This window comes from Carassius auratus, chromosome 43, assembly GCF_003368295.1.
Source record: "Carassius auratus strain Wakin chromosome 43, ASM336829v1, whole genome shotgun sequence".
Classification (NCBI taxonomy): Eukaryota; Metazoa; Chordata; class Actinopteri; order Cypriniformes; family Cyprinidae; genus Carassius; species Carassius auratus.
In genome coordinates this window covers 6,443,905-6,452,959 of record NC_039285.1, presented here as the reverse complement: position 1 = coordinate 6,452,959, position 9,055 = coordinate 6,443,905, and the positions used below count along the sequence as shown (strand labels likewise).

At 35.6% G+C, this 9,055-nt stretch overlaps 1 protein-coding gene across 2 annotated transcripts; it reads left to right on the top strand.

Moving 5' to 3' along the window:
• The first annotated feature begins 3,115 nt into the window (after window positions 1–3,115).
• LOC113061563 (uncharacterized) lies at window positions 3,116–8,117 on the top strand. Of its 2 annotated transcripts, XM_026230759.1 has the most exons (6): window positions 3,240–3,268; window positions 3,374–3,484; window positions 4,048–4,154; window positions 5,699–5,851; window positions 6,219–6,333; window positions 7,863–8,117. In XM_026230759.1, exons 2-6 carry the CDS (start codon window positions 3,478–3,480, stop codon window positions 7,973–7,975), a joined length of 495 nt encoding a protein of 164 aa, XP_026086544.1. In that variant the 5' UTR covers window positions 3,240–3,268; window positions 3,374–3,477; the 3' UTR covers window positions 7,976–8,117. The 2 variants fall into 2 exon arrangements, with proteins under 2 accessions (XP_026086543.1, XP_026086544.1); XM_026230758.1 differs by having other exon boundaries at window positions 3,116–3,484.
• Window positions 8,118–9,055: the final 938 nt, after the last annotated feature.

Sequence of the window (9,055 nt, the reverse complement as noted above, 5' to 3'; positions counted from 1 at the left end):
GTTTTCTTGTTAACAGGTAAATTATGATGAATGGGCATCATTCTGAATGACTTCTCTGAATGTATCGTGAAGTAGCAGCAGAGTAATCCTGCAACAGCGATCAATTACTATTGACTGATCTTGCAGATGGCTAACAAAAACAAGGGTCTGTGAGAATAATAGGCAACAGCATAGAAAAGAATAAATTAACCCAAATGTCAATCTCATTCACCACCTTCAGCTCAGACTGGGCGGTAAATCATAATGGTTTTTGGTTTTGATGGTGCTGCCAAATATTACACTACATTTGCATCTGACTGTTATGAGAGAAACTTGAGTGACTCTTTCATGCAATTCAAACTGAAACATAACATTCAATGAGTATGTTAATGAATATGCAACAATTTTCAACCCTTATTAAAAATGTATTATATGAGCCAGACGTCACCTTTGATTTTGTCAATATTAAGATTTATAAAAAAGAAAATAAAAACATATTTAATTACATTTATACAGAACAAAAACACAGTTAAAATAGGTTCTAACTGGTCTGTTGGTATTAACTTTAATTATCAATAAATAAGTAAAGCTATAAAATAATTATTTGTAAAAGTTGCTTGCTATATTCTAAAAAATGCAGTCTAAGGCTAACACTAATTGAGTATGAAATATATCGATGTTATTAATTACCTGGACCAATGTATATTTATGTAGTAAAGATGCATATGACATATCGGATGGTATTTTTTACTTTTAGACACCACATTTCTCAGGCTTTAGGAAGTGTTATGTTATATACACAAAGATGTGCATAGAAACAAAACCAATCCAAAATCATGTATGACTTTATACTGTAAGTAAAAAATACAATAATTAAAAAACAAATAAATAATATAGATTTCTAATTACAGGTATCCCCACTTATCACCACAAAATACAATAATTTGTATATATACAAAACAGATCAATTATAATCTCACCGCTGCTCAAATTAATAACTAAACTCAAATTGGATGAACTAAAAGAACTAATGCTCTTAAAACGAAAGATTCCAAATTGATGCCAAAGAAAAAAGGTTACATTGATGTTAAAAGGTTCTTTATGGAAACATCAATGTCAATAAATATCCTTTATTTTAAAGCGTGTAGAAGCACGTTTGTCTGTGATTATGATGCATGATTATTTCATCTACAGACAGCTGCATTTACAACAGTCCATTATGTAATGTGTGATCACTTTACCAAGTGTGCATGTGATGAGAACTTGGCTATGTCAGACAGAAAGTGTATTTCAGGGGACTAGACAGCATGTGGGCAGGCAGACTCAGGCAGCGTTATGTGGGCACTGTGGGTGGGTGCGTCGAGCAGGCCGTAATAATGATGATCTAATCATGTGTGAATGTGTGTGTGTGTGCGCTGCTCTAATCAGAACTAACACACTCATGACTTATCATCACTCCCTTTTCAGCAGATCTGCAGAATACCAACAGCTCTATTCATAAATGTTACTGAAAAATAATGAAGATGCCAAAGGCTGAAATCAATAAAGAATATGTCGGCTGGAAATTTCAAGCATCTGACACAATTCCTTGACATGTTTGTCAGATGTACGAGTCAAAGAACCGATAAGGGTCATGAGACACTCATTCAGCATTTCTTTCCTTTCAGACCCAGGTAAAAAAGTAGTATACTTTAGTGTATTTGAAATGTGAATAAAGTACATGAATTATAAAAGAAGTATGCTTCTACTTGTTGTACTTTATTTAAAGAGTATTTGATTTGTACTTTTTAAAAGTATACTTCAAAAAAAGATGTAGTTAAGTTCAACTTAATAGTCCAAACAATAAGTATACTAATTTATCAGTAATCAAATTATTTTTTAAATGTACTTTTTGAAAGTGTACTTTGTTATTAATGTATTTTAAATTGTATTGAAGATAAAACATTTTAAGTATATTACATTTGACATACTTAGAGTGGCAATTCAGTGTACTTATGGGAAGTATATTTTTTGGAAATTAATTGTTAGTATACTTTTTAAAAGTGTACTATGTTCTCATTTCATTAGAAGTGTGAATTTTGTACACTTTATACAGTACACTCTAAAATAAGTGTATTTCTAGTTGCATATCAGAGTACTCTCATAAAATATGTTAAAATATAAAAATGTATAGTGGTAATTTTGTGTACTTTTAGTATGTAAGTTTATTTGTAATACAAAGTATAATTTATTAACGTGTACAATGATTTCACTTCATCTGTAGTGTAATCTTAGTACACTGTAAACAAAGTGCACTAAATATAAGTGTAGTTTTTTAGCATATCACAGTACTGTCATAAAATATGCAAAGATGCAAACAGTTTTAGTGGAAATTTAGATAATTATTAATTTACTGTAGCCTACTAATTGGCAGTGTATTGATATTGTTAGGCTGATTTCTTAAAGGGTCATATGCTACAATGCTGCAGTGAGTAAGACAAGTTAATTTTGTTTACTGTTACATCTTGTATTAATGCACACACACTTTATTGAAAGAAGGGTCACTTTATGTAACAGGTAAAGAACAGTAATTCTTTGTACAGATATTGTATTTACAAGTCAATTCAATAGGTCTCAGGAATTTTGGGACTTCTTGGCAGTATTCAATTTTCTTGATGCCACATTAGTCTCGTTCAATGTTGTTTGGCAGAGGAATAACATATACCTTCTCCCTGGATTCAACCATGACACATTTGCGTGTCAATGACTCTGGATGGATGGCATACACTATATTGCACTCAGACAGAATATTGCACTTCATACACAAAGCTTGATGCAATATTAAGTGTTGTGTCTCTATGTCTTATTTAATTCATGCCATAAACGCATGTCCCTGCTGAGCTGGGCTATGACTAATTTCATGGGCAAAGCTGAAAAAACTTTTTTCCAGCTTCATATTATAGGAAGGATACATTATACGACCTATCCTACAGTCATCATGGTGAGATTAGGTTCCTTTTAATCTAAAATAAATAAATAATCGAAAACAACAGTGAGGAATCGTTCCATTCGATTCCAGGACCAGGAATTGGAATCGGAATCGATTGCAAAAATTGTGGAATCGAACAGCCCTACTAAGCAATAAATGGCTATTGGACCTACCCCCCAGTCGGTTACCACATCCAATCAGTGTGCGCAGCATCATCGACATCCAATCACTATGTAGAAGTCTTGGAGGCAATTAGCTCCAGTAGCCATTTAGTAACGGTTAATGTTTGAAATTCATCACTGAAACTCAGGCGGTAACAAGGTAAAGTTAGCACCATGTATGGGTTGTTTTATTTCGTTGACGGCTCCGTTATTGGAGAGAGTACATCTATTATACAGGATGCATATATAAATGCTGGTGTTACAGTGACTTGCAAGGAAGACATCCAGTCCCAGGAAGGCTGGATAGAGGTGATTTTGCCAGCTAAACGCAGGCAAGATCCGAAGCCGGTTGCAGCCAAACTGCTGTTCATGGCGGGTAAGTTCTGAAACATTTGAAATATTCGGAATACTTTTTGTAACATTAACTAACCGACTACTGTCATGTAGCGTAACGTTACTGGCGAGTCGAGCAGGTACCATCATGTAATGGAAAAACGCCATAATTAATAAGTCCTCCTACAGAGAACGCTCCAACACTAGCGTTTACAGACCCATAGCTTATCTTTGAAGTGTTTGGCTTAGGTTCTAGTGAAGGTTTAGCTAGTAACGTTAGTATAATGGAATTCGTCGTCGATATGCATCATGCGTCAGCATGACCATTTAATACAAATTCTGATAATTAGTTAAGACAAAGTTAAAGTCATTCGGCTAAAATATAGGACAAATAAAGTTGTGTCAAGGAGACATTTTGAATGTACAAGAGGGATGGAACCCCCCCCCCCCCCCCCCGTAATGTGGTATGGACATTAGTGCCTAATACTGATGAAAGTAATAAAGTACAAATACATTAAATGACAGTGACATTGCTGTCTTGAAATTTTTTTTTTTTTTTCTTATTAAAAGGTCACACTGTATTTGTATTTTTATGTGTCTTCACAGAAAACTACAAAGTAGTCCAGAAGCGTGTCGCTTTTCTCAAATGGGGGGATATATGGTCTTCCAGTCAGTCTGGCCAGGAGAAGGGGGTGGTGAAGCAAGGAATGACTGTAAGTTTGAATTATGACTTAACAGTTATGGAACATTGTGATTCCAGTAGGGCTGAAACGATTAGTCGACAATATTGTCAAAAAAAATTGTTGACAAATATTTTTGTTGTCAAGTAGCCGTTTTATTTATTTTGACCTAATTTAGAGCATGCACTAATGCGGTTTGACCAGTGTGACACTGTTGCGCAAGACAGTAATTCAGCTCCCCTCGATGCAATTCAAGAGAAGAGAAACAGCACTCAGAAACCAGGCGGCAAGGAAGTCGACCGGAAGTTGAAGTCGGCCGCGTGCCACCATCTTGTAGCAGAACTTCACTTGCGTTAGCATTCTCATTGACTCCCATTCATTTTGGCGTCACTTTGACAGCGAATAACTTTACATCTGAGGTGTTTAAAGACTCTTGTTTGTCCATTATTTATTTCTAAAGATACACGACAATGTATAAAGGGCTCCATTACCTTCTATGTTACATTATGGCCCCGTAGAAACAGTTTTTGTAAAAAATAGGCTAATGATTGCCGCATAACCACTCGACTCTGTCGCATTACCGTACACACAGGAGGAGAAGCTCGCAGGCAATTAACTTAATATGGCATAATGGCGTTACATTTTAAAATGCTATACAAAATAATTAATCAGAATACTTACTCCTGCTCATTCACGCCAAAGAACTCCCCACTCAAGCTCGCCGTCTCTGCAAGATTAACGATGGCAGTTTGCACGCACGGCTACTAGAACATTTACATCTGTCAGACAGGTTGCTGATGTCGTCAAGCTTCGTTTGAGTCTGCGCGTCCGAAACGGAAGTGCTAAAAAACGCTAAAAATGGGCTTCACTTGCCTCAGTTGAGTTCCAATGGGGTCGCAGCGTCCATTTCTTTTACTATGTCAGAAATGCACCAAGCCGAACAGAATGGCATTTGGATATGAAAATATGACACTCGCTTTCCTTTCAATAACGAAAAAACAACAAACAAAATTCACAGCAGTATGAAAGTAGCAGTTAAAAATGCATCTTATTACACCGATGTGGATGTTTGCACGAGCTCAGTAAAGCATTCACGTCACATCTATAGTTTTTTTTTTATTTAAATCAAGCAGTTTTACGGTATTAAACATTATTATTATTATTATTATTATTAAATATTTGATTAAAGTGATAATTTGGTTTGCAGAGATCAAAGCTCATTCTAGCTCAGGACTGTTTTGATTATCATAACCCATGATAAAAGTAAGGTATTTTAAGAGAGATTACTCTACCAGTCAAAAGTTTTTGATTGTAACTTAAGTTTTTTTTTCTTTTTTTTGGTTTTTTTAAAGCAGTCTCTTCTGCTCACCAAGCCTGCATTTAGCAGTAATATCGTGCAATATTTTTACGATTTAAAATAACTACTTTCTATTTGAATATATTTTATATTATCTGGTCTATTTTGAATAATATATCTTCATTTGCTGTTCACATTCCTCGACGGTGTGTGACTTTAATTAAAGTGGTGGTGTGGACATTTTCAAAATCATTCTCTTAAACAAGATGTATGTTGTCAGTCTGGTTCACAGATGGCCAAGATAGGCGAACAGCTCAAGAGGGACCTCAAACAGCAAGCTACAAGACAACTCCATTCTACTCCTGCTAGATATGAGTCTGATTCTGATGACACATGTTGTGATATTTTTGATCCTCCCAAAAAACGAAAAATGGTAAGTTTAAAAATGTAACTGACTTCATCAAATGTGCAGTGTTCCCCAGAAAATTTTACAGAGTTTACAGTGATGGATCATAGCCTATTTGTGCTGAAATGCATGTACTATCGCACTTTGTGCTTTAATTTAATTATGTACTAGTACCAAAGTCCAAACACAAGCTACAAACCTATATGCCCTTGGTGCTCAGGGTAAAGCTTGTGATTGTAGCAGAACTGCATTTTTGTGAAAATTAGTTCCTATTCAAGAGTGTATGAACTGTTCATTTCTACTCGCACCACTAAAATTGTGTTTTGGCATGTGTATGATTAGGAGTGTATAGCTGACATTGTTTAAGGTAATTAGGTTGATGTTTTCTGCATAGGTGATTAACACCAGTGAGGAGGAGGATGCCATCCCTCAGGTGGAGTCTCAGCGGCCTGGGACAGTGCCTGCAGTTTTTGTTTTACTGGATGAGGACAGTTTAAAGGCTCTGAAAGGTGGGTGGGTGTATATGTATGCTAGTGATGCCAGGGTTATCTCTGCCACCATCTAAACCCTCCCATACACCTGCAGTCATAGTCATTGAGGTCCTGAAATCAACTTTATGTATTGAAGACATGCATCCCACTGTTAACGGGTTAGTTATAGCAAAATAGCAAAATTTTGTCATTAATAACTTGCCATCATGTCGTTCCAAACCCGTAAGACCTTCCGTTTATCTTCAGAACACAGTTTAAGATATTTTAGATTTAGTCCGAGAGCTCTCAGTCCCTCTATTGAAACTGTGTGTACGGTCTACTGTCCATGTCCAGAAAGGTAAGAAAAACATCATCAAAGTAGTCCATGTAACATCAGAGGGTCAGTTAGAATATTTTGAAGCATCGAAAATACATTTTGGTCCAAAAATAACAAAAACTACTTCTTTATTCAGCATTGTCTTCTCTTCCGTGTCTGTTGTGAGAGAGAGTTCAAAACACAGCAGTTTGTGATATCCGTTTCGCGAACGAATCATTCGATGCAAGCAGATTTTTTTTGAACCAGTTCACCAAATTGAACTGAATTGTTTTAAACGGTTCGCGTCTCCAATAGGCATTAATCTACAAATGACTTAAGCTGTTAACTTTTTTTTTTTTTTTTTTTTAATGTGGCTGACACTCCCTCTGAGTTCAAACAAACCAATATCCCGGAGTAATGCATGCACTCAAACAGTACACTGACTGAACTGATGTGAAGAGAGAACTGAAGATGAACACCGAGCCGAGCCAGATAACGAACAAAACATTGACTTCTTTCGGACAGTTTGATTCAGTAAACCGGTTGAAGAAAACGGTTCACCGGTTCTTTTGCGCTCAACGTAATGGCGTCATTGGCGATGATTGCCCTTGATTCAGCTTTCAGTTTACCTGGGCTCATAACATTAGCACAGAATCAGTTCAGAATCAATCACCAAAAGAATCAGTTCAGTTCAGACGCTCTGTGTGTCGGTCTGCTTCACACTAAATCACACATGCGCAGTATCATCAGCTCCTCGGTTCATGAATCGAACGCGTCTGACAGAAACTGTTCTTGATTCGTGAACGAGTCATTATCTGGCTCTGCTCGGTGTTCATCTTCAGTTCTCCCTTCACCGCAGTTCAGTCAGTGTACTGTTTGAGTAAATGAATTACTCCGGGATATTGGTTTGTTTTAACTCCAGAGCGAGTGTAAGTTAACAGTTAAAGTTAACAGCTTAAGTAATTTATGGATTAATGCCTATTGGAGACGCGAACCGTTTAAAATGATTCAGTTCAATTTGGTGAACTGGTTCAAAAAGATCCGGTAACATTGAATGATTCGTTCGCGAACCGGATATCACAAACCACTTTGTTTTGAACTCTCTACAGGTACAGTAATGTCATAGTTATGAATCCAAATCCATTGTCAAGATTGATTTAACAAATCCATTATCATCAATGATTGTATTTCAATGTTATGCATTGTCTATCCTGTTTTAATTCATCCCCATGTCTCTTTCCTGTTTTCACAGATGCAGTGAGAGAGCGAATCCCCAACACCGAGGTGGCAGAGATCCGGGCCCTTCTATGGAGGAAGTGCAGCAATAAGAGCTACAAGTCCTCTAGTAACTCAAGTCAGAGCTAGATATGCATTTGTAGTAAGTTGTTTTGCCATTGTTCTGTTCCCGGCATTTCAGAGATAGTCGACTGTTCAAGGTTCCTCTTTTTGCAAATATCTGCTTTTGTGTGTTACTTTTGTGTTAATAATAAAGAAGATTTTCTGAAATTCAATTTGTAATCTGTTGATTTTAATGTACTTGAACTGAATTGTAATAGAATACACTTGTAGTGTAATACCAACATTCATGCTTAAGTATAACAAAATGGGGATAAAATTACAAATGAAATGTACTTTCAATTTGTTTCTACCTTAAACTATAATAACATTGCACTGAAAGTACGTGTCTATGACGTTTAGGTTGTAATTGAACTTCACTTCAAAAACATTATTATTGTCATAGTGGGACACTTTAAAATCACTAAATATAGTTAGGAAGTACATTTGTAGATCACTTGAAATGTTACAGCGGCATACTAAATTAACAGTTTATGGTAATTATAAGTATGATAGCAGTATTCACAAAATGTACTTAAACACAACTATAATTTGCACTGCAATGCCTTTTTAAGTGTATTTCCATTAGAATGTCAATACAATTCAATTGTACTGTTAGTGTGCTTAATTGCTCATGAATCTTGATTTTCATTAGTATATTTCAGTGCACTTGAAGTTTAAAAAAAGTTGTTCCATTTTAGTATACTATTTACACTAGAAGTGTAATCAAATAGATTTTAAGTTGAAGTTAATGCATAATTGAATACACTTAACTATACTTGGATTTGACGAAAATAGTACAAAATGTAAAAAATATACTTAGTACACTTTATTAAAGTATATTTTTAATAGAATTATTTTTCACCTGGGGATGTAAGACTGACAACCTTTTAAACCTAGCTGCAAACATAATTGCAGTCCTTCAGGTAATAAAGTCTCATAAAGAGCTTAAGAAGCATGCATTCAAATCCTGAAAGCAGGTATACATTTGCTGTAGTGATGATTACTGTACTTCACCGTGTTTTACTGGCAACATTCAACGCTGTCCTTCTGTCTGTGTTTCATAGGGAGGCTTTTGATGAAAACATTGTACTAAAATAACATTTCCTT

Coding starts and splice junctions, on each gene's coding strand:
- LOC113061563 (XM_026230758.1), top strand. CDS start 3,283: ATGTATGGGTTGTTTTATTTCGTTGACGGCTCCGTTATTGGAGAGAGT. Junction 4,155..5,698: donor TGGTGAAGCAAGGAATGACT/GTAAGTTTGAAT, acceptor GTATGTTGTCAG/TCTGGTTCACAGATGGCCAA. Junction 6,334..7,862: donor CAGTTTAAAGGCTCTGAAAG/GTGGGTGGGTGT, acceptor CTGTTTTCACAG/ATGCAGTGAGAGAGCGAATC.